General features: G+C 43.5%; 1 protein-coding gene across 2 annotated transcripts in view; it reads right to left on the bottom strand.

Annotated features, from left to right (window-relative positions):
• Positions 1 to 26,236, bottom strand: part of FARP2 (FERM, RhoGEF and pleckstrin domain protein 2) — a 111,192-nt gene that overhangs the window by 35,878 nt on the left and 49,078 nt on the right. For both annotated transcript variants that reach the window (XR_001138204.1, XM_012661941.1), the window contains exons 5-12: positions 25,786 to 25,864; positions 23,005 to 23,102; positions 20,709 to 20,823; positions 14,830 to 14,977; positions 6,297 to 6,392; positions 3,792 to 3,955; positions 3,044 to 3,112; positions 2,434 to 2,491 (exon numbers count right to left, since the gene is read on the bottom strand). Coding sequence is in view for 1 of the 2 variants with exons in the window: in XM_012661941.1 (XP_012517395.1) it covers positions 2,434 to 2,491; positions 3,044 to 3,112; positions 3,792 to 3,955; positions 6,297 to 6,392; positions 14,830 to 14,977; positions 20,709 to 20,823; positions 23,005 to 23,102; positions 25,786 to 25,864 (827 nt within the window). In the remaining variant the exon portion in view is untranslated. The remainder of the gene's footprint in view (positions 1 to 2,433; positions 2,492 to 3,043; positions 3,113 to 3,791; positions 3,956 to 6,296; positions 6,393 to 14,829; positions 14,978 to 20,708; positions 20,824 to 23,004; positions 23,103 to 25,785; positions 25,865 to 26,236) is intronic.

The following is a 26,236-nucleotide window of genomic DNA, read 5'->3' on the forward strand; positions in this document are numbered from 1 at the left end:
CGTGGCACACGCCTGTAGTCCCAGCTACTCAGGAGGCTGAGGCAGGAGGATCACTTGAGCCCAGGAGTTGGAGGCTGCAGTGGGATATGATGATGCCACTACACTCTAGCCTGGGCAAAAGAGCAAGATACTTTCTCAAAAAATAAAATAAAATAAAATAAATGAGTAATTAAAAAAGTGCAATCGATTGGACTTTCCCTTTTAGAATTGAAGATCTATAAACGCAAGCATAGGATCATCTGTTTATAAACCCTTACTTACAATTCCATTTCTTTCTCTTATGGCATGAAACGTGCACAATGAAGAAAATCTCCATCAGGCAGAAGCTGGTGATGGATGGCCCTCGTCTCTGTGGCAGTCCCTGCCCCCTGCAGCTGCAAGTGCATGTTTCTGGGCATCCTTTGTTTTGCTGAGGGCTGAGTCTTCCGCTCCACCAGCAGCACTCCAAACCACGGTGCTGACACCGAGGAACAAGTCCGAGCTCCACAGTAATGGGCACTTGTCCGTCAGAGATTTACAGTCCCCAGGGAGTGGGAACCTATAAGTCCATTCACATATGCAACAGAAGGTCAAGGGTCACTGCCTAGGATCTCCTTGCCAACGCCAGCGGGGCCTACTGGAAGCACTGCAGGGACCAGAGTGTGAGTGGGCAGAGGCTGGGCAGGATGAGGAAGCACTGGAGGGGCTGTGGCTAGAGATGTCAGGAAGCCACATTGCACCACTGGCCACTCCACGGGTGCCCTAACTACATCCTCACTCACGGTTCCACATGCAAGATGAGGCCTCTCTACTTGCTAAGGGTCGCTCCTCATGCGTGCCATCACTGAGCACGGCCACACCTTGAGAAAACCCTTATTACACATACACATGCAACATCATTAAGAGGGTAGTCAGACCAAAATATAACCAAAAAGAATTAAGGAACTTCATTTTTTTTTTAATGTATGGGGTCTTGCTCTGCCACCCAAGCTGGAGTGCAGTGGTGCAATCGCAGCCCACTGCAGCCTTGAACCCTTGGGCTCAGTGATCCTCCTGCCATAGCCTCCCAAGTAGCTGGGACTACAGGCACCCACCACCATGCCTTGCCCAGGCTGGTCTCAAACTGCTGGCCTCAACTGATCCTCTTGCCTCGACCTCCTGAGTTGCTGGGATTGTAGGTATGAGCCACCACACCTGTCAAGAACTGAATACTTTTCTGTGCAGCATGTATACAGGCAAGATACGTAAGTACATGTTACAATACGTAACACAAGCAAATGCAATGGCAGAAGGCCCAGCAACTAACCTTTCAGAAACAAAACAGGAAGTCCATAAGATTAATCTATCTTCAAATGTTTATCATATCACTTTTTCTTAACCATTCAACCTATTCAACATTCTCTTGTGGCTTTTAAAATGCAATAGAAGAGAAATGAAAGCTTAAAGGTGATTTTTTGATGATTCATATTTTGACATTAAATTTGAACTTTGTAAGGAAACAATTAAAAATACATTTTCTTTTAATTTCAACTGATTTAATAAGAAATTTCTAATAAGGAAGTATACCTAGAAGAGTTAAAGAAGGTTTTGATTTAAAAGACACATTAAAAAAAAGCTTAGGACACATGAGCTTTAATACGTGAGGTACAAGTGTAGCTCCTGGAAATTCTATGACAGCATAAATGATAAGCCATCAACAAAAATGAACACCATGCAGAAATAAAAATTATAAATATGAAACTGTAGCAGCACGATGAAAAAGTTACGACATATTATACGAAAATAGCAAGATTCTGTGTAAGAATATGCTTGCTGGAAAACACTCGTTATATGGTATAGAATGAGGTGTTGCCTGATTTAAAAAAAATTTAAAACATGCTTGTGTGTGTAAGTTAACATGCAAATGTGAAAACGGGAAGGGACTGTGAAGTAGATCTGAGACATGAAAAGGTCACCAACGGTCTGTCACAGAGGCACAGAGCAGCTACTGCCACGTTTTAGGACATTCTTGCTGAATGTTTTCCTACGAAGTGTTTGGGTAAGCCCATGTGTGTGGTCTTTCTTTTGATATAGTTGCAGTTATGCCAAACACATAGATATAAATTTGTTTCCTGCTTTTCACCCTTAACAGCAAGAATTTCCCCATGCTACTACATATTCTTTATAAGCAGTGCTGTTAGTGGTTACGAAAAATCCCACTAAGTGAATACAGCTAAAAGTGTTGCTAGTATCGTTTAGGATTTCGAAATGTGTTACAGATAATGTTATGATGCACATCTCAGTGCACAAAGCATTTTATTTAGGACTCCTTTCTGAAAACAGAGTCCCAGAATTGGAATTGCTGTATTAAATTCTATGACTAATTTTAAGATTCCTGTTACAACACTGCCAGATTATTTTCCAAAAGAGTAGAGGAGTCAATATTGCCTATGTTTTTAACCAGGAAAGACTAACCTGTTTTGGCACAGCTGCAGTCAGCGCACGGACAGACATCTGGGTCCTGCTGTGCCTTCTACAAAACAGAGAACGAGCTGTGAGCAATCAAGCCCTTCTCTTCTCAATACCTGTTTTTGAAGCAGCACGCATGTGCTGTACCCAAGAGGAACACCTCACACAAAAATGTGGCTAAGACAGAGGCATCTAACTAGAGAGGGGCAGGATAACAGGAAACGAGAATTAAAAAGATTCCTCAAAAGAGGTACACTTATACACCCACACTAAAGGAAAAATTCCACATGCAGAGAAACAATACGAATTTTCAGATTAAAAGTTTACCATACTATGTAAAAACATTACATGTAAGCCAAACTATACAGACTAGAAACTAAAAAGTGGTGTCTGTATATGTATACAATGTCTGTGTAAGACACTACAAATCCATTTTCTTTAAAAAACTGAAACTGAACTCGTGTCAAAATATACATTTATGTGTAAGAAATGAATTTTATTCAAGTAAAGATCAAAAATATTTAAAATACTAATATTAGAAGCACACACTGAAAAATATTTAAAATACTAATTTTAGAAGCACATGCTTATTAACATCACAAAGGGTAGAACTTACCTTTCATATGGAATTCTCTTCATTCCACCGTCTTTGAAATAATCTACTAGCTGTTTCTGAGTTCTTCCACTGTGAATAAAGGTTCAGATTTTTAAAAAAGAATCAACACTAACTCATAGCATTAATTTTTCAAAGTAGAAGACAAAAGAAAAGTAAGATTTGCCTGGCCTCTCTCACAAATACACACATATATATTTTAAAGTTATACTTTGGGGCTAGGCACAGTGGCTCATGCATGTAATCCCAATACTTTGGGAGGCCGAGGCGGGCGGATTGCTTGAGCCCAGGAGTTCGAGACCAGCATGGGAAATGTAGCAAGACTTGTCTCTACAAACAATTAAAAAATTAGCCAGATGCGGTGGCATGTGCCATTAGACTCAGCTACTTTAGGCTGAGCAAGAGAGATCACTTGAGCCCAGGGTTTTAAGGCTGCCAGTGAGCTATGATTGCATCACTGAGCTCCAGCCTGGGTGACAGAGACCGACACTGCTTCAAAAAAAAAAAAAAAAAAAAAAAAAGTTTTATCAATACTTTGTAATTAGCATAACTGACTTTCTAATAAAGTTGTTACTATTTTTTTCACATTTTATTTTATATGCTTTCTCTAGTTATTATCTTTTACAGTAGTTACACTTTGCATGAATTCTCTGAAATATTTTATAACACTTCTTTCTTCATTAGGCATTATCCATTTTCTCAGCTTTACAAACTAGTGAGAGGCCTGTGCAACCCGCGGCAGGGTCCGTACCTGTATCTGAAGGAGGAGCCCCGGCTGAAGAAGACGGCTTTCGCTTTTGGCTTAGGTTGATCAAAAAGTCTAAAAAAGGTGTGATACTCCACACAAATCTTCCAGAAGTTCTTACATTCATCTCTACTACCCAACAAAAATTCTAATGTGTCCTGGTAAGGTCCCTAGAAACAACATGCAAAGGTTCAAGTAATTAATTCAAGAATAAAGTACTGGACAAGAGAAAGTAAATTTAGGAAGCAGATCGCACAACAGGCAATTCCAACATTAAAAATTAGGAAGCTTTTTCTAAAAATTGTATGCAAAGACTCCTGGTTCCATTTACTTAATTAAGAGAAGAGAAACATTGTGTGTATATATATATATATACACACATTCACGGTACAAACAGCAGAGAAATGAAGTCCTCCACTATCACATATTGTCAGAAGTCTGAAGTGTTTCTTTGGAACCACTCTTTCTCCAAACTATGCCATCTTTCCATGCTAGTTGACATATTTATATGTTATTACGGAATTGTTTGTCCATAGTTTCTTTAAAAATCTAGGATGTTTTTTATGTCCAGGACATGCAGTTTTCAGGCTCAAAAATATTATGAAGAAACCACTGCATCCTCTCTCATAGTTATTACTTAGGATAAATCTCTAGAAATGGAATTCTAAGCTCAAAGACAATGTACATTTTTTTTCTTTTTGCCAGGAACACTCTATCACAGAGAGTGAACATTTTTGAACCTTCTGATATATCTTACCAAATTATTAATTCTTTCCAGAAAGACTATAGTACTTTGATCCCTACATTTAGCCTTAAGAATATAAGTGCTTGGGGATGTAAAATGTAATGTTGTCAAGTGCAGATAGAAACACAACTCTGAGCTTTGAAATATCGCACTATTCCAGTTCACAGTAATTCTCTTCTTTCCCTATTGAGGGAAGAGCACGCGTTCCGCACCACGCAGGGAGGACACTGGAACCGGGAGTGCTCGGCTTTGCTGCAGACGAGATCAAGCAAACGTCAAAGATGACCACGAGGCATACAAGATGTGCTCAGTGTTCCTTGAGGCCAGCGGCACAAACCAGCCCTAACTGCTTTGCCTGCTCTGTGGTACCTTCGGCTAACTGCAACACTGAAATCCCTGCCGGTGTGGACGTAACAAGGGCTGTATGAAGGCGCCTGACTGCGCTGCACATGCTCAGTCTGGTTTACGTGGAACAGGTGACAAAGCAATGAAAGAGCTCCGTGCATCACTCTCTGCAAAGGGACTTGAGGTGACGGACGGGTAAGGCTGCGTGGATTTACTCCCTGGAGAGATTCTGCGCGGCCCAGGAGTAACGCCCTGTGCCAGAAACTGCTAATAAACTCATTTAACTCGCCAAGCTGGACTTGTCTGAGTCATTCTTTGGTCTCTCGTCTCCATCTCGTTTTGGAGGGTGGTTTTTCTACACCGTCATGGGATTTTCCCAAAACACCTACCTTCTGAGAATAACTGCAAAAACATTTTTTACTCACAGAGAAAAAAGCAGCCTTTTACTTGCAATTTGTATGTTATCTGAATAATAAGCCATCCTCTCAAGCCCTCTACCAAAGCAAACACACTTGCACATTGCGCATGAACCTGGTGTGTGAGAGAAGCGCTGCTAATCAAATGCCTTTTAAAAGCTCAGCTAAAGCCTTTCTTCCAATTGGTCTGAGGGCTTTAAATCTCCTGCGACCTGCGGTGTGTCTACGCTGACACAGGCACTGCCGTCTCTCAAGCTTCACCCGCGGCGGCTCAGCTCATGCACTTTTTATTCCCCACTTCTCCCTGTACGATGGAATTGTAATGATTTGAACATCTTTGAATAATTGGAAGTATTGGTTTTTTCCCAAATATCAGACTATACAGGCATTTACTTTTTCCATTTTTACTCATTCCAGTAAATTCATATGTAATTATTACTCTATTGACTGGCAATCTCTAAAGAAAGGAATATTTATTTCCTGATAATCAAGGCTTTTTCAATTAGAGCTACTCAAAAGGTCAACTTCTGAATCAAAGACACATGAGAACACTGGGGACACCCCTCAGTTCATTCTGAGCAGAAGCTCTGACACTGCTTTGCTGTAGGGCTTCAGATGACTTTGAATATTTTATTGAACACTTTGTGCTTCAGCTTCATTCAGCTTCATAGGAAACAAAGAGGTCATAATAACCAGCAGTTCTCGGCAGCCCCTGGGAGCTTGTCAGACATTCACCTCCTTGGGCCCACCCCAAACCCACTGAATCTGAAATCCTGGAGGCAGTGCTCAGGGATGCATAGGTGACAAGGTTCTCAGAGGAGGCCATCGTGAGACCAACAGGGCAGATTGTCCTCAAGCCCTTCTAGACTCCAATCCCAAATCCTGTCCTTAAATTCCTGTGTGTGGTATGCTGAAATGATTTACAAAGTAGCTTTAAAAAACCCCTCAATAGACTAGCAGAATAAATTCTCTTATAATTTAAGAAATGCTCAAAATAATACTTACATGAACCTCTGGATGGAGTTTGATAAGAAACCGTTTCCTCTTAAAGCTTAGTTTACGGACCTTAGACCAGTTGAAAGTGTTGATTTTGGTGGTGCCCTGAAATTCAAGAGACAGTCATTTGTGGCACATTTGTAATCTGAACACATACTCCCCTTTCTCATGAAAGAATGTTTAAATCACACCTTTGACGTGCGAGTACCAATCAATACACCAATCTATTTTAGAAAGATAACTTGATTTCCTTGACAAGGCTTTATCATAATTTTTTTTTTTTTTTTTTTTTTGGAGACAGAGTCTCGCTCTGTTGCCCTGGCTAGAATGCAGTGGTGTCATCACAGCTCACTGCAACCTCAACCTCCTGGGCTCAAGTAATCCTCCTGCCTTAGCCTCCCCAGTAGCTGGAACTACAGGTGTGCACCACCATGCCCAGCTAATTTTTCATTTTTAGTAGAGACAGGGTCTTGCTCTTACTCAGGCTGGTCTCAAACTCCTGGCCTCAAGTGATCCTCCTGCCCCAGCCTCCCAGAGTGCTGGGATTATAGGTGGGAGCCACCATGTCCGGCCACAAATTATTTTTTACCAATGTTAATATTACACACTTTTTGAAGTCTACTGCAAGGAAGGTGGCCTGGAAAGGGCAGTCTTGTGTGAGAAAGTAAACAGTGCTCGAAGAACGAGGGACATGTCAAAAGGACACAGGAGCCAGCTTGAAGGGGCTCCCTGGGACCAAATATGGGACAATTTAAATATGTAAATAATGACAGCAACAGACAAGTGACAGATTTGAATTCATGAATCCACAGTGACATGAACTAAATAGACGGGGAGAAAATTCTTCCTTCCAGTAGCAGGAAGAACAGAACTTAAAGAGCTGTCACTGGGCAACCATCACAGTGATCTCACCAGGAGGTGACTTGGGTGAGGTACAAGATATTCACTCAGTCTCAGATGGGTCCCATGTGTCACACGAACCAGGTCACGCTGTCACTTGGAGAGTCCCAAGTCTCACTGCTGGGACGCGCTGCACAAGCACGTTGCAGGCACTATGAAGACCACCCTGTAATCTTCTAAAATGTCAAGGTCATGAGATCCAAGGAAAGAAGGAAGAATGTTCCAGACTGCAGAGGCTAGAGAGACACAATGCAAGGTGCAGCGTGTGACCCTGGATTGGACTTTCTATGGTAAACAACACTGGGACAATAGTGAAAGGTGGACAGCGTCTTGAGGGAGGGGACAGCAGGAGCTTTCTGTGCTGTTCTTGCAGCTTCTGTGTAAGCCTGAAATGGTTTCAAAATAAGATTTAAAAAATGTCTGAAGACACAGCTTTGGCATTTTAGCTTCTACTCTTTCCATCACCAGCATTTACCCTTTTCTGCAAACTCAACATGGGAGAAGGTGAGGGGTGTGGTCCCTTCAGAGACAGCTCAAAAACCAAAACAAACCCATAAAACCCCCTCAACCATAACAAAGAACAAAACACTACAACATGGAAGGACTTTGAAAACAAGGGAACATCAGATAAAAAAGGCCACATATTGTATGATCCCATTTATGTGGAACATCCAGAATAGGTAGAGACAGAAATATCTTGATATTTGTCTATTGTGGACATTAGTAGTTGCTGGGGGAGTTACTGCTAAGGGGTGTGGGGGTTTCTTTCTGGGGTGATGAAAATATTCTGGAATTAGATAGCAGTGATAGTTGTATAACTCTGCAAATATCCTAAAAAAATTCCTGAGTTAAAAGATGTCCTCGAAGCCAAGTTATAAATATTAGGGTCTAAATGAGGACTGAAGCATCCTAGCTCCCAAAATGTTGCCCAAACATAAAGTTACTCTAATATCTACTCAAAACATTGGAGGACTTTCAACTATGTTCTCAAAGTTCCTCTCCTAAATTATGTTCTAAAAAACAAAGCAAAACAAAACATCAGCAAAAGAAAACAAAGCAAAATCCCCACAACCCCAGCTCTAGACATTGTTTATGTACCCAGAGCAAAGCCTTAAAAAGCCTACAGCCTGCCAAAGAGGCAGGAAGAAACGGGCGCACTCCCAGGAAAGATGCAAAACCTGCCCAGAGAGACACTCGCACCACTGTTTCCAGCTGCTAGTTTGCAGTTCCATTTCCCCCTTCTGGTCAAAGTGAAAAATCACTAAGGTTATCTGTCAGTATCTTCAGGGAGTTGGTTCCAGGACCCGCCCCCGCCCAAGTACCAAAATCTGCAAATGCTCAAGTCCCTGACAAAAAGCAACATAGTATTTGCACATAACCCACCCACATCCTCCTGGATACTTTACATCTGGGGTCCCCAACCTGTGGTGAGTTGTATAATTGTTTCATTCTGTATCACTATGTAATAATGATAGAAATAAAGTGCACAATAAATGTAATGTGCTTGAATTATCCTGAAACCATCCCCCTCTCCCTAGTTGTGGGAAAACTGTCTTCCATGAAAATGGTCCCTGCTGCCAAAAAGGTTGGGGACCGCTGTTTTATATCATCTCTAGATTATTTATAACATCTAATACATGTAAATAGTTGTTATACTGTATTATGTTAAATGTGTATTAGTTTTCATTACATTCTTTTTTCTGCTGATACAGAGGGAGGACTGTATATCCACAGTCTGAACCACTGTCACAAAACAAAAGGAGCAACAGAAAATTCAAGGACAATGAGAGCCTTCATCTAGTGCACCCTGCCTTGATAGGCTAAGATGATACTTTCCAAGCTGAGTAGTTAGCTGTGGAACACTGAGAACTACTGCTTTGATTCTCATTTTTTTTTTTTTTAAGACAGGGTCTCTCCCTTGTCACCCCAGCTAGAGTGCAGTGGTGTCATCATAGCTCACAGCAACCTCAAACTCTTGGGCTCCAGCGATCCTCCTGCCTCAGCCTCCTGAGTAGCTGGGACTATACACATGCACCACCACATCCTGCTAATTTTTCTATTTTTTGTAGAGACTATTTTTTGTAGGGTCTGGCTCTCGCTCAGGCTGGTCTCGAACTCCTGACCTCAGATGATCCTCCCGCCTCAGCCTCCCAGAGTCCTAGAATTACAGGCGTGAGCCACTGCGCCGGGCATCGTTCTCATTTTTATCCAATAATCCATGGCCTATCTGTAGATGCCCAACAGACTGCAAGGCTGCAACAAGCCCAGCTGGCTCAGAGGTTGCCTGCTCAACTGCTGCACCTGCAGTCCTCTGCCCAGCAGACCCACCTGCAGCTCTCTGGGCTCGGCTCTCGGGCACTCGCGCATTCACCCACGTTTCCAGGCAGCACGCTGCCCACCGTGAGACCTACTCTCGAACTTTTGTCACCACCACTACCTCAAACTGACCCTCCCCACAGTCCAATTTTTGGTAACTTGTAAATTTGCTATTTATGTTATTGATCACGTATTACAAGTTAATCCATGGTGAATTATAACCACACTGTGCTTCCTTCTTTACTTTAAATTCTCCCTGAGTTACTAATTGCCCCTTGTTGTTTGCCTGATTTCACATGTGCCCATCGCTAGTCGGAACTCTCCCGCACAGTCCAGCACAAGAGACGATGTGCTGGGCCAGCGTCCCTGGCAGCCCCGTCCTAGCTCTGGCGTTGGTGGGTGTCCTTGCTGCCGGGGTGCAGCCTGAGCCTGCCTTTGCCTCTTAAAAGGGGAACCCTATTTCCACAATTCTGGGCTTATTCTCTCCTCTAGTGGCAAGTGTAGGAGTTAAATTTTTGAAAATTTGCACATCTGAAAAATGCCTTATTTCTTCCGTACAGAAGTGGTGTGGGACAGGCCATAGCTTCTAGGTTGGACATAATTTTCTTTTAGTTTTTGAGCCACTCCTTGTCCCACTGCCTTCCAGCTCCCAGTGTCGCTACTAACAAGTCCAGCACCATTTAATTCATATTTCTTTCTCTCCTTTTTCTTCCTGGAAGCTCTTGGATCTTCTCTTGTATCTCATGGAAATGTCTGTTCATCTGTTTAGTGAGAATGTGTAGGCACTTTCAATCTGAAAATCTGTGCCTTGGAACTGAAAGTATTTTCCTCACATAATTTCTTTAACAATTTCCTCCCCTGGGCCGGGCGCGGTGGCTCACGCCTGTAGTCCTAGCTCTCTGGGAGGCCGAGGCAGGCGGATTGTTTGAGCTCAGGAGTTCGAAACCTGCCTGAGCAAGAGCGAGACCCCGTCTCTACTAAAAATAGAAAGAAATTAATCAAACAACTAAAAATATATAGAAAAAAAACTAGCCGGGCATGGTGGCGCATGCCTATAGTCCCAGCTACTCAGGAGGCTGAGGCAGGAGGATCGCTTGAGCCCAGAGGTTTGAGGTTGCTGTGAGCTAGGATGATGCCACGGCACTCTAGCCCAGGCAACACAGTGAGACTCTGTCTCAAAAAACAAAACAAAACAAAAAAACAATTTCCTCCCCTGCTTTCTTTGTTCTGCCTCTGGAATTCCTGTATGTTGGACCTCCTGGGTTGCTGCTTTAATTTTCTTTACTTTTCTCTGTATTTCTTCCTTTTATCTTTTATTCTGCCTTGTAGAGATTTCCTCAGCTTTATCTTTCAACCATTCTCTGTCAACACTGTCACTTCTGCTATCCTATTTTTAAATTTGCAAACATTTCTTTGTTCTCTCTTTGTTCCTATCATAGTATCCTGCTCTTGTTTCAGAGATGCAAAGTTTTCTCTTATTTCTACGAGGGTTTTGTGAAAATGTAACATAGTAACACATTAACAAGGCTGAAATTCTGAAGGTATAAAACTGAGTCCACAGTGAAAAGTCTCTCTCATCACTGCCCCAAAGCCTGCCAGCTGCAGTCACCCTTCCTGGGGCCATTGATGTCACCAGTTTATTTTGTACAGAATATATACACTGTGTGATCCTCCTCCTTTTTCCCACTAGCAGTAGGGCAGGAACCTTTTTGCCACGTAAGGACATATTTCAGTGTTTCGCGTGTGAGGACGTGACGAGCATCTTCATCCTTCGTACAGCTGCCCAGTGCTCCATAAGGCGGCCGCACGGCCACGTATCTAACTGGCCTTCTGATGGCTAATTCCCAGTTAACTTTCATATTACAGACAAGGTTGGAATAAAAAATGACAAGATAAAAATTTTACATTTCTGATAAAAGGCATTCCTATTTCTCATGCACATGACACTGCATAAAGCAATTTTTCTATTTTGCCAAAATCTGATAGATAAAAAGTCCCCTCCTGAGGACATGGTAGGTTTTGTTTTTCCATCTCTTCCATTCCTGGCACTGGTTCAGTTTCTTCTGAGTCCCTTTTCCCCACACATCTCGTTCCTGCCCCTCACAATAGGAACTTTCCTCAGCTGTCTGGCACTCCTTGGGTATCCGCACGTATTTAAGAGTGAGGCTCTCGGAATGCTAGAGTTTGTAGCCATCACAGTGAAGACCAGTTCACGTAAGAATCTTCAGTGGATGCTAAATGGGGAAACTGATGAGGGACAGGATGTCTGTATGGCCTTGAAATGTCTCTCCCTGGATTGTTATTGGCCCAGAGAGGAAAACTAGTAACTCTGCGGTGCAAGAACGAGAAAACACAGGGTCAAGCTTCACAGCACCAGTGAGGACAGATGGCCATCGAGTGCCTCCATGTGCGACACCCTGAGAGGTGCAATGTCACGTGGTGGTGTTCCCCCTGGGAATGCACCACCTGAATCTAATCATAGGGAAACATCTGACCAGCTACAAATGAGGAGTTTTCTATTAAAAATTAAAAGGGACTGTTCTTTAATACTGTCCCTATCATAAAAAATGAAGAAAAGCTGGGTGCAGTGGCTCATGCCCGTAATCCCAACACTTTGGGAGGCCGAGGCAGCAGGATCACTTGAGGCCAGGAGTTCACTACCAGCTTGGGGAATAATGAGACCCCATCTCTACAAAAATAATAAAAAGTCAGCTAGAGGTGGTGTGCACTTGTAGTCCCAGCTACTTGGGAGGCTGAGTCAGGAGGATCACTTGAGCCCAGAAGTTTGAGGCTGCAGCGAGCTGTGACTGCACCTTTGCATTCCAGCTTGGGTGACAGAGCAAGACCCTGTCTCAAAAAAAAAAAAAAAAAAAAGAAGAAACAAAGAAAAAGAAAAGGCATGGAAATGTTCCAGATTCAAGAAGACTGGAGACAGGACAGCTAACTGCTTTGTCTTGCCCTAGACTGGGTCCTGTCCTGGAGGGGAACAAAAGCAATAAAGGACATCACAGCACTTGCTGACAAAATTGGGTATTAAACAGTAGATTAAAGAACTTGTATCGATGGCGTCAGGGAAAATTGCACTGTGGTTACATAAGGGCATCTCTTAGGAAATACACGGTAAAGTATGCAGGGGTGAAAGGCCACCGATGAGCGCAATGTACTCCCAAATGCTCCAGAAAACACCGTGTGTGGCGGACAGGGAGCGGGAATTTAGGCAATCGAGCACACGCAACAGAACAAAAGAGGCAGATGCTGGTTGAGGGGAGCCTGGGTCAAGGGTGCAGGGCTCTCAGTGGTATTCCAACTCTTACAGCTTTTCTAAGTTCAAAAGTGTTTCCAAATGAAAGTCATAAAGAGGGGCAGCTCTAAGATGCTGGCAGGCTGCTCTGTGTAGGGCCCATAAGCTAGTGGGGACCCAGGCCTGCCACGGTGGGGTGTGTCAGTGTCAGCATCCGCGGGGTCCCTGTCCACCACCGGCTGGAGCAGACTGTAGTCCTTGGTTCCCAAGCGTCGACCTGGCCAGTGTCCCACAGGGGCTGAGACACGGGCGGCCTGCCTTGCTGTTCTGATCGCAGGCTTCCATTCGTTTTCAGGGAGGTGGCCTCACCCCTACCTTCTGCTCTGCACTCTGGAGAGGAGACTCTGCCCTCCTGCAGCACAAGGAATGGCCACCCTGGTTGCCATCTGGGCTGTGAGAGCTCCTCACACAGATGACACCAGGCTGTGTTTCCAGCTTCAGCCTGCCCCTGGCTGCCAGAGGTACCCAGTGTGGCCGACTCTGAGCCCTCCCCAGGTTCCTGAGGACACACAGGCCTGCTCCATGGCTTCCCCGCTGCAGGCTGTAGATTCCAGCCTCTTCCACTCCACAAAGTCAGTGCCCACTCATCTCTTCATTTCCCAGCTTCCAACACATTGCCGATATCCTTCATCTTCTCCTGTCTGCTTTTCTACTCTTTGTTCTTACGGATTTAAACGTTAAAAAAAATCCTTCACTGTCATTCTGATGGGAGTTTTGAGGGAGTAAAAATAAATGCATGTATTCGATCTCCTATCTTTAATCTGAAGTCTCTCTTCCTTTGCCTTTCCAACTTCTTCAGGATGTAAATTATTTGTCTTTTTCTGGAAATATGCCAAGGACTCAGTTTGGATGTGTGATTTTAAACCCTGCACCAGGTGGGAACCCTCATCAGCAGGTGCAGGCATGGTTTGGGTGTTTACTATTCTCTGATCATACTGAGTATGGCATATAACACAATTAACATTCTAGGTTCAAAATTTAATTTTTTTCTGACAAGAAATTGAAATTTGATGGCTAGGTTAACAAAAAATAAAATAAAAGAAAAAGAAAACAAGCATGGATTGATCAGGGAGGTCTGCATCAGACCAAGTGTTTTAGGTGATCACAGGTTAAAAGGAGCCCACAGATGAAAAGAGCCACAGGTGCAGGCACCTGGTCCCAGATCCCATGCATGGAAACTCCCACGACACTCAGCAAAGAGCAGACCTCCTCAGGATGTCAATCAGGGGCACAAAATTTTACAAGGGCCAGTGACGAGAGTGCTCCCACAAGGAGGGGATCACAGGAGTCGGACACATTTAGTGTGCTAAGAGAGGGCTTTGGGAGCCTCTTACCATTCTTCACAGAGGTGGAGGGCCCGAAAAAGGAGAAAAACTCCTCCTAGGTTGTGCCAGCCTAGGAGAAGCTTTCAAACTGTCAAACTTCTTTGACATCACAAATGCCAGAACACACATAACCACACAGAGAACTATGTCCCTTCGCATCACAGCTAATACACTCATCACAGCTAATACAACACTGACTCTTCACATACTGAGCCCTCTGATACTTTCTAGTCTGTTCTGTTTTGTTTAAGTGACGACTGCGACCCGTTACAAAGCTCTCATAATCCCACACAGTTTACACCCACAGCACAGAGACTGTTCCACAGGGAAGAGTCAGAGTTGAAGTTTGGAATTCTAAGAGGGGAGGGAACAGTGGGAGCCCCAAGAGGGACGGGGCAGTCCCCAGGGACAGTGGGCAGCCCTGGAGGGCGATGGGCAGTCCTAGTGGAGTGGGAGGCAGTGAGGAGTCCAAGGGTGGGGATCAGTGGGCAGGACGGGGGCAGGGTCAGTCAGCAATCAGTGGGCTCCATGACAGTGAGGGTCACACTTGTTTTCCTGCTGACTAAAAAGTCAGACGACACACAGAGCTCCCCTTCCTAACCCAAGACCTTATTCATCTGAATAAACATCTCCCAAGATCTGTAAAAACGAGCCCCACCAGGTTGCAGTACACCACCACCTTGCCTGCTCCCTGGCCTACCTGGAACACGAGGACACCCATGTGGGAAACTGCCAGGTTAATCTTGGTTCCTTCTCTGTCAGAAGCCGTGTGAAATCTGATGCCGTACATTTCCAACTTTCGAGCAATTTCAAGCACCTGGAAATCTGACTCAGCAGGCGTCTGGCCCCTGTAATGAAGGACAGTATGATCACATCACTAAAAACACTCAATTTCTGAAAGAGCCAAAATGTATTATAGAAGTGATCAGGAAAACAAACAAAATAAACAAACAAGGAAAGCTTTGTGTTTTCAGAGGGTAGATCATTCACCACCTGTGTACATTTACCCACTACAAAAACAACATACCAAACATGCAGGCCAAAGAAATCAGCAATTTCCTTCTCTTCTGTAATTCACTTCATACTAGGTGGAATGATTCCCTCCACATTCATTAGATACTCAGCCTTACAATTTGCTCTTGATAGTGACAAGGTTATATGCAAACATTACATACAGAGACAAACATTAAATCAGAAGAAATACCATAGATAACGTTAGTATCTTATTAAACCCATTTTAATGCTTTAAAAAGTATTTCCATAATGTGCAATTTTAACTATTAGAATATACTTTTGGGCTAGGTGTGGTAGCTCAAACCTATAATCCTAGCACTTTGGGAGGCCAAGGTGGGAGGATTGCTTGAGGCCAGGAGTTTGAGGTTACAGTGAGCTATGATGATGCCACTGCACTCTACCCCTGGCAACAGAGCAAGACCCTGTCTCATGAGAAAAACAAAAAACAAACCACTTTTATAAGAATTACGCAATCAAATGAACAACTGGTTTTATCCGCATAAAGGTCTTCCAGCACACAGTAAGCTTACTGAGTCCAGGCCTGATGGTGACATCGCAGGAAGAGGAAAGCAAGCATAGCCTGCACTCCACCGAACAGCCTCCAGAAAAGTGACGCTCACGCGAAGTTGCAGCTGGTGCGAAGAGAAGACGTTCCCATTAGGGAACCAAGTTCAATGCCTGAATCCTACACATGGGATCTTCCATTAATAGTTTTTTTCCTTCTGCTTACTTCCAAATGCCTAAGCTTTTGAATCTTTGAGGAATAATGCAACTATTTGGGTTATGCAGTTCCTGTGATTTCTATTCTTTGCCTAAAACTTACATTCTTTGAGTATGATATAGACACCTGACTATTAGCTCTTATTTTAATAAATCATTGTCAACACGAAGTAACATCTAGTGTGTGGCATAATCACTTTCCAAGAAGTCCTAATTCTAGAAGTTGCATTTATTTGTAAGATTAGTGAAGATTTTTTCTTTGTTTTAAATGTCCAGGGCTGACTTTCAATAGACTGCAGTGAGGGAACTGCTCTGCTACCTACGAAACCCTGACCCAGAAGCAGGTCGTCTGTGAATGGTTTAGCACCAAGTTCTCCACGAACATGCACTGCACTGCAGGCAAGGGGGTGGCTACCCTTCTGGCCGCATCCTGTTTCCCAGGATGAGGGGCACTCTGCACCGAATAGCAGGGGATGGGCTCTCTGAGGCCATCTGAGGCTCTGCGGTGCTGCCGCATCGTTCTGCCTGGGCAGGATTCTGACGTAGAGGTGTTCGGTCACAATCCCACAGATGGCAGCTTCGCCCCATTGGCTCCTCAGCCAAGCACATACACCGAACGTCGGAACCTGTGGTTTCTCTCATACTGAGCAGGATTACCATGGCAACGACACCTCATCAGTAGGGTAAAACTAACCTGTCTCACGACGGTCTAAACCCAGCTCACGTTCCCTATTAGTGGGTGAACAATCCAACGCTTGGTGAATTCTGCTTCACAATGATAGGAAGAGCCGACATCGAAGGATCAAAAAGTGACGTCGCTATGAACGCTTGGCCGCCACAAGCCAGTTATCCCTGTGGTAACTTCTCTGACACCTCCTGCTTAAAACCCACAAGGTCATAGGCTGATGCCACGGCACTCAACTCTAGCTTGGGCAACAAAGTGAGACTCTGTCTCAAAAAAAAAAAAAAAAAAAAACAAAAAACCCACAAGATCAGAATGATGGTGAGGTCCCGCTTTCATGGTCTGTTTTAAATACAACTTTCTACCTTTCAACGTATAGGCCAATAATCCACTTATGGAGAGGAATCACGAATTTGGTGTCTGAAGAAAACTTACACCTTCAGAAACCTAGGACGTACTTTAGAAATCTTCAGGAGTTAGAAAACCTCCATTTGAAAGAAGAGATAGATGATATTTAGCTATTTATTTCTGCGTTAACTTTGTACATCTACACAAACACCAGCGACCACTATGCACCTCCAACTCTGGCCAACTTTCAAGTCTTTTTCTTCAATCTCAAAGATTCAAAATAAAAATGGCAAAGTCAAGAAAAACACTTCTTTAATATCCTATTCAGGCTGGGCGCGGTGGCTCACGCCTGTAATCCTAGCTCTCTGGGAGGCCGAGGCGGACGGATTGTTTGAGCTCAGGAGTTTGGAACCAGCCTGAGCAAGAGCGAGACCCCGTCTCTACTAAAAATAGAAAGAAATTAATTGGACAACTAAAAATACATAGAAAAAATTAGCCGGACATGGTGGCGCATGCCTGTAGTCCCAGCTACTCGGGAGGCTGAGGCAGAAGGATTGCTTGAGCCCAGGAGTTTGAGGTTGCTGTGAGCTAGGCTGATGCCACGGCACTCTAGCCCCGGCAACACAGTGAGACTCTGTCTCAAAAAAAAAAAAAAAAAATATATAAATATCCTATTCAGTGATTATAACGGTGTTTCCAGTGGGTCACGAAAGAATCATGACAATCATAAGACAAGGTAAGAAATTTAGAATGATTAAAATAAGGTATAATATTGTGTTAGTCCATTTGTGTGGCTACAAAGGAAATACCTGAAACTGGTTAACTTCTAAAGACAAGAGGTTTATTTGACTCGCAGTTCTGCAGACTGTACAAACATGGCACCAGCATCTGCTTCTAGTGAGGGCTCAGGGAGCTTCCACTCAGTGTGGAAGGAGAAGGGGGAGCAGGCGTGTCCCATGGCGAGAGCAGGAGCGAGCGAGACTCCAGAGGGGGTGCCCATACACTCTTAAATGCCAGCTCTCACATGAACTAACAGAGAGAACTCACTGCTGCAGGAGGGCACCAAGCCATTTATGATGGGATCTGCCCCGATGACCCAAACGCCTCCTACCAGGCCCCACATCCAACCTTGGGGATCAAATTTCAACGTGAGATTCTCAGAGGCCATGTATCCAAACCGTATCAATTGTCTTTTAAAAAGCCTATACAAAAAACGATTAAAAGAAAAGCATGCGTGTTAAGTTTTTGATGACTGTGGTAGATCCAGTTAGTGTATTAACGCAGTGAGTGCCCAGAGACAGAGCCGAGCTTACTGCTTCCCGGCTCACTCAGCAGAGTCCAGCCATATTCCTGTATGAGGCAGAGCACTGGACCTACCCTTCTCCTACCGGCTTTCTAGAGTTTTTAAAACATGTACCTTAAGACACACACACACAATCTCAAGCACATATACACCACTCAAATAGATGCACACACATGCACAGGCACAAGTGTGTATGCACATGACCACAGTACATGACACACACATGAACACATACATGCACACCCAAGCCACCCAAACACATGCACAATGCATGCAAAAGGACACATAGGAACATTTATGCACACATAGGCACACATGTACCTACAGGAACATACCCACACACGCATAGCTACCTTGAGGTCTAATTCTTTGCTCCCTTCCACAGGTGGGCTTCTCAACATGACACTTCTTCACCGCACTTTCAGTGTGCGCGAACCAAGAACCCACCCTCAACACTCACCAAAGCTGCCAAAGGCCACAAGCACCCCCGCGCTGCCAAGCTCACAGACATGCTCCTGTCCTCCCCTCCTAGGCCTGGTGGAAAGCCTCAACCCAAGGAGCTGCGGCTGCTTTCCTGAAACACTCTACCAGCGCCTGTGCCCACCACGTTCCTGGCTGCTCAGGGCCCCTGTGGGTGCTTCTTTACTTAGCCTCTCAAGGCTAGCTCTGCAGGGGTTCCTCCTGGGCTCACCTCTCTTCCTGCTCCGTGTCTACCCGCTCCCTCGTGACCTACCACTGCACAGGTTCACATGGCCTACCTACTGACAACGTTCTCCCCAGCATCCCAAATCCATCTGTCCCCTGGGGCTGTCACCTTAGTTGGACACTTCCCAGTATAGTGCCCAATCTACTCTTCCTCACGTCCAGCTCGCTCTGTGTGTCTCAGCATGGAGGAATCTCTCCTCAATTCCAGGAACAAATCCCGAACCAGTGACTATTTCCTGGTGGGAAGGGCCTGTGACTCAGGCTGACACTTGGAGAGGACCCTTGCTCCACAGGTTGTCAGGGTCTGGATGTGACACTCAGAACAGGTGCACCTTCCTTGCTACCAACCAGAGTAAAGGCAATGTGTGAAAGAGGCAAAGTCAAGGACATTAGGAAAATGGAGCCAGAGCTCTAACACGCACTGAGACAGCAGCTTCCTTGAGGTCAGACCAGGCATGTGGCCTCAAAGCCAAAGCACTGACACACAGAGGTATCCCACACTGTGGCATCCAAGACAGCACACTCAGTCTGATTCTGCACAAGCCCTGTGGAGGGTTTAAAGATCACACACAAATGCTTGTAGCGCTGTCCGCAATTGCCACCACTGCGCCTGCTCTATCCGCTGGCATTTGTACTTGCTCCAGCCCGTGAACTAAAACTAAACTGTCAGCGTCAGTCTGGACCCCACCTCCCACCCCCGCTTCCCATGCTGGTGCTTAGCCTGGAATGCCTCCTCCCTCACTTTCCCTGCTTAGCTCCACAGAAGTCTCCCTGAGCATCTTCTCAATCCTTTCTGCACCCTCACTGCACCACTCTCTGCCCCCCGGGTAGGCGCTGTCTATTGTTTAGCTCACCGTGCACGAGCTACGCTCTTTCTCTATACACCACATCCCCACTTGCAGGGCTACTTGTGTACCCAGTGTCTGCCACGATGCCAGGCACACAAAGGCACTCCCGAAGTACTGTGAGCAGTGAGGTCCATGAGGGCAGGAATCTTGGTCGTGCTACTCAAACCAGTCCCCCAAGTGCTGACAACTACAGTGACTGATATGTAGTTGGCACTCAAAACTTGGCTGATGGTGTCAAAGGGCAGCTGTCAGTAGATTCCAGTATAGCTTTAATTCCTTAATACATGGCATTACCTGACAAAATAAACTCGCATCTCAACAGGCTGCCTTGCAAAGCAGGGCTAAGTCTTCCAGAGTGACTTTCTCCAGGTCAGCTCTCCCTGTGGTGCAAAAGCTCCCAGCCATCTCTGCCACAGCCCATAGCCCTTTCCCATGGCATCTTTCAATCCGTCCTCCACTAGCACGCTTGCTCCAGGTCTCCTTCACTTCAATCCAGAAAAACGGACCAGTGTCAAGTCTCGGAGACATGGAAACACAGTAAGTCAAAGAGCACAGCTGCCAGCGCCCAACACAGATGCCATGAGCCCCACACGACCCTGTCCCCCTCTCCCACAAAACGGCTGCTTCCTTGTTGAGGACCCTCCTGTTGCACTGCAGGGCCACAGCGCAGCTCCTGCCAGGCTGCAGGGGACCACCAGCTATCTAGTCCTGCTCACTAGCATCCTCCTCTCCGGGCCGGATGACTTGCTGGCCCCTCCTAAAGCAGCACATCTGGCAGGCATGAGGGAGCACCAGGCCAGGACGTCACCTCCATGTAGGCCCCGTCACCTACAGGGAGCAACAGTCCTCACTCCAGTCAGAATCTCCCAGAAGCCTTGACAACAGCTCCCTTTTGGTTATACTGGTATTAGTCACTGTTGTGGTAACAATGTGTCAGGAGCCAATTCTGACGGACTTACATGTGCTTCCGATGAAATTCCAGTATCTTCTCGAGACAGTGCTCCTGGCTGGGCAGATACTCATTGGCTTTGAGGTGCTCTCGATCCAGGGTTTCATCATAATCTCCTATTTCCGCTGAGATGAGACAATAAAAATCAGTAATTCTAATTTTTAAATAAACTATAAGCATTTGTAGATGTCAATGCATAAATTAAGAGTAAAAAGAAATTATCCTAAATCTGTAGTAAAATAATATATTCCTAAAAAAGCAAGAGTTTCTATTTTATTTTTCCAAATATTTTATGCTGTTAAAAGGCAAATATAAAGGCAAGTGAAGAGAATTTTGTCTGATTCAAAGAACAAAGACTCTGATGAATGACTCTGGGAGGCAAACACAGAACTGTGAATTTAATGTGTTCATTTATTTAGTTAGTTTTTTAAAAATTTTTATTTAGTATGAAGAGGGGAATGAGAAGGGGGGTTAAGTTTCCTTTTTTTTTCTTTTTGAGACAGTCTCACCTGTTGCCCTGGGTAGCAGTGCGTCGTCACAGCTCACAGCAACCTCAAACTCCTGGGTTCAAGTGATCCTCCTGCCTCAGCCTCCCCAGTAGCTGGGACTACAGGTGCCATGACATCCAGTTAATTTTTCTATTAATATTTTTAGTAGAGTCAGGGACTCGCTCTTGCTCAGGCTGGTCTCAAACTCCTGAGCTCAAGTGATCCTCTTGCCTTGGCCTCCCAGAGTGCTGGGATTACAGGTGTGAGCCACTGTACCTGGCCTGTTTATTATTTTTTTTAAACCACATTTTATATATAAGTTGTCTTAAGACTACTATCACCAGGATAATGTATTTTATTTGTTTCAGCATACTGTATTTTAAATCATTTTTTCCTTCAGGGTTTCTCAGATTTCTTGAGGAATTACGTCACTTTCTCATCTCATATATTTTAAGGCTATAAATGTTTTAAAAACAGTAGTAAAGTCCAATAACTTAAAGCAATATACTGTTTTGAAACAACCTCAAATTCACAGAGAAGTTACAAGTACAGTACAAGAGCTTTTCCCCTTCAAACCATTTCAGAGCAAATTGCCAACACAGGGCCTGTCACACTTTAGTCTGGATTTCCCACAAACTAGGACATTCTTACCCACAACCATAGTGAAACCACTCAGATCAGGAAAGGGGCCACAATCTGCTGCTCTACCCAACTCAGACCTGGTTCACATTCTACCAACTGCCCAATTTTTTTTTTTATACTGAAAGACCCAGTTCAGAATCACAGACTGCATTTAGTTGTCGTGTGTCTTTAGGGTCCTTCAATCTAAGCAGCATATGTCTAAGGTAAAAGTTACAGTTGGACAAGTTATTACAATTAACAGTCCCACTGAACCACACAGAACCCTTAAGCAAGTGGCACTACTAAACAACAGTTCCAAAGAACGCACTGAAAAGCCATCTGTCTACCTGACAAGTCTTCAGGCCAAATGAAAAAAAACCCCAATTCATTGTGAAAACTTTTATTAATGATAGTCAACAAGTCCCATGGTGCAGGATCGGAAACCAACGATAAAATTTGCATTTCAAGGTGTGTCTGGGGAAGAACCAAGGAAACTACAAATAACCCATATACTTATTAATTCCTAAAATTTCTGAAACTTTCTACGTCAATTTCTTGCATTCAAATTTCAGAAACATTAGTTCTGTGCTAGGAAACTGTGGTTCAGCCTTTAGTCCAGACGCAATGTATTTCCTTCTTTCTATTCCTACAGTTGCTGGCTTTGTAAGCCCACAGGAAGGCACACAACCATTTCTCCAAACCTCTTAACACTTCTCATAGTTTATTTTTGAAGTAACTATAATCCTTCACATACTCTGAACCATCTCTTGATCCGTGTGAGATACTGAAGCAATGTTTTCCTTTTCCTTCATGGTTAATGCTTAACTAATCATAAAGGATCATAACTTTTATCCTAATGAGGCCCTTTTCAGGGTGTGCTGACAGTTTGGTTGATGTGACTGAAGATGTATTATTGTTAAAATGCATAAAGGCATACATGAGAGACAATCTGAAAGAATGAATGGCCTTGAGTGTCTGCTTGCTGGGTGGAGACTGCCTCAAGGAGCTCCCTTTGCAGAAGTTACTCTTTAGCTTACAGAAAAGTACTGGGATTGAAATACCTTATTCTGGATCCCACTCGCTAACTACGCATGTGCATCAGCACCTAAGTACAGTCCCTGAGTGCTGGTGCACCTGTGACATCGTCAGCAGACGCTCCCCCTCCCACGCCCTGGGGGGCAGATCCTAGATACTAACACTGCAGAAGATGGGACGTGAGGAGGGCCGCGGTGGTGCTGGCGCAGGTCAGACGCTCCTCCAGCAGGTCTCTCTTAAGTTGCAAGGCAAACAAGTATCTAGAAGGGGGTTAAAAACAAGACAGGGCTCAACTCAAATGTTCGGTGAACATAATACAGACATGTCTCTGCAGCAAGAGAGCAAACAAGCCCCAAGAAGCAGCAGCAGCAACCCAGCAGTGAGCAAAATGCAGGGCCGTCACAAAACAGGCAAAGTCACAAAAGGCCTGTGATGCAACTTGGTCACCAAGTAAAGGTCAGATGACAAATCAATTCAGCAGATTGAGTCTCACACAGCAGAGTACACAGAAAGTGCTGAGCACACAGAGGCACTCCAACACAAACAACAGAAAAGTGAAATTAGCCTTTTCAGGCATATCACATAGTATGTAATTACACTATCTGTAGCAATACCTTCAAGGAGGAAGTTCACAAATTCATATCACTCCTGTTACACATACAATATTGCATACACAATTTTGGATGAAACAGCAGAGATATATGATTAAGACACAACTTAAAATGTGGTTGTCAAATTTTTTAACAGATTGATAATATTTGGTCTTGGCTAGGATCTGAGAAACAGGCACTCTCTGGAATATCATTAGTGAGAATGTAACAGGAGAAGGTAAATTTGAAAATATTTATATATTAACTTACTCCATCAACAAATAATTATTGAGCATGTATTATGTTCTAGGTACTATTCCTGGAGCTGGAAATACAATGGTGAACAAGACCAACTCCCTGACTCTATTGGAATTTACATTCTAAGCAACCTATTAAAAATTCTCTTAGGCCGGGCGCGGTGGCTCACGCCCGTAATCCTAGCACTCTGGGAGGCCGAGGCGGGCGGATTGTTTGAGCTCAGGAGTTCGAAACTAGCCTGAGCAAGAGCGAGACCCCGTCTCTACTAAAAATAGAAAGAAATTAATCGGACAACTAAAAATATATAGAAAAAATTAGCCGGACATGGTGGCGCATGCCTGTAGTCCCAGCTACTTGGGAGGCTGAGGCAGAAGGATTGCTTGAGCCCAGGTGTTTGAGGTTGCTGTGAGGGAGGCTGATGCCATGGCACTCACTCTAGCCCGGGTAACAAAAGCGAGACTCTGTCTCAAAAAAAAAAAAAAATCTCTTAAATTAAGATATGCATACCCTTTAACTCAGCAATTCATTTCTACAAATCTTTCCTACAGTAATATTCCAATATAAAGGCATGTGGATAAGATGTTTCTTTGCAGCATAACAGAGAAAAATTGGAAACAATATAAATATGCACAAACATGAGAATAGTTAAATAAATTAGGTTATAGCCATATATACTAATATGGAAAGGTGTCCATGGTATGCTATTAAGTGGGGAACAAAATCAACCTATAGTTCAGTATGTACCATTTGATACAACTTTGTAACATAATAATTTCTTTAAGGCCTTATGTTTACATGTGTATTGTGTATCTGTGCATTTATCTAGAAGATACGCACTCAAGTGTTAGTACTTGCAGAAAGTGGGGTGGGTGGGTAGTGATAGAGAACTTTTACTTTTTACATGGCTTTATTTAAATTTTTTTTTGTTTTACCAAAACATGTGCTTTTTTATAAATAAAAAATAGGACCTTCTGCATAAAAATAGGGCAAAAGGGAGTAACTATAAAACTGACTTCCTGGGTCTAAGACTTAGACCCAGGATCCTGAATTAGGGGACACTCTCTGTTACCCATAATTTTCAGTTACATATATTTGAAAGTGAGTCCCTCAAAAGGGATTTTTTTTGGTAAATGTCAGGCATTTAATATACTATTAAGATAAAATCTGTGTTCATTCACAAAAATACTCTTTTGCCATCCTTGAAGTTTAGTTTCCTCAACCTATAAAACGAGAGGCTGAACTAATGTGATCTCTCCATTCCTTACAGCTGATATCCAGTGATTTGTGACGTTACAATGACCTGCAAAAACCTTTAACAGGGAGTTACCTGCCTCTTGCTCCGACTTTAGTGCTGCAGCACTGGCAGGGTAGAGGGGTGGATCAAAAAGAAGAGGGAATTCATAAGACACCCATGATTCATTTATGAATCCACTTTTAGCCAGGAAGGCTAAAAAGTCATTCTGCTACAACTACAACCTCATGGTTCTCTTTTATCTTATATCTGATCTTGGGTTTTGAGTTGGTTTTTTAGGTTACTGCTTTATTCTTCATTATAAAATTGATACACGTATCAAAAATACATGTATCAAAAAAATACTTCTATAATCCTACTGCCCAGATGAAACAACTGTTAACATTTTTTTTCAATCATTTCTGCAAAGAATCAGCTTCAATTCAAAAGTAGCACGGAAGAAATCACCTAAAATATTCCTTCTCCATATATTCACAAGGACAATCACACTGAACACTTCTGCCAGTTAAGTGCATTTTGTTGACAAATAAGTACATACATAGGAAGATCCCTAAGGACTTTATGAACGTGCATAAAGCTATGCTCATTTAGAGAATACTGGTTCAAATTACCCTAACATCCATTCCATTTTGTACAAAAACTTTTCTCCTAAGTCCTAGTCACATTTGTGTTTGTGCAAGAGTCAACTTCCAAAATGCTCCTTTTAAGTACTCTACATGTATTATGGTTTTCTTGTGTATGTTCAGCTCATTCATTCTTTCAATGAGCCATGTGCTGTGGGAGACAACAGGTGAATACAAGCCCCCTGCTGTCAACAGTTCTAGACCCCTGTGAGCTCTTTACCTTGTATATTCTTCCTGCAACTGACCAGGATCAGGTGGGAAAAATTTTACAGCTAGGCGAAGCATTGCATTCTTTGGCCCTATAGAAAGAAAAAATTTAAACTTCACAAATAAAGTCAGTCTTTGTATTTACTATCTTTCTACATATTACTGTATAATTGAGCTAGTGCTTTCAAATGAACTGTCAAAGCAAACCTTTTCAAATAAGGTGATATTAAGAAATTTCCTATACATGACCTTATCAAAGATCACATGTATCAAAGAGAAATTTAAAATCTTTTGCATTAAGCAGAGATCACCTAAGGAAACCTTAAAAACAAGTAGGAAACTACATATTAAAAAATTTAAACATATTCCTTTTTATGTTTTAGGAAAAAAATGGTAAAAAAAGCTAACGTGTTTACACTATTAGTAGTAATAATTAAAAAACACATTTTTGAAATCCATATATA

Source organism: Propithecus coquereli, unplaced genomic scaffold, assembly GCF_000956105.1.
Source record: "Propithecus coquereli isolate 6110/MARCELLA unplaced genomic scaffold, Pcoq_1.0 Scaffold743, whole genome shotgun sequence".
Lineage (NCBI taxonomy): Eukaryota > Metazoa > Chordata > Mammalia > Primates > Indriidae > Propithecus > Propithecus coquereli.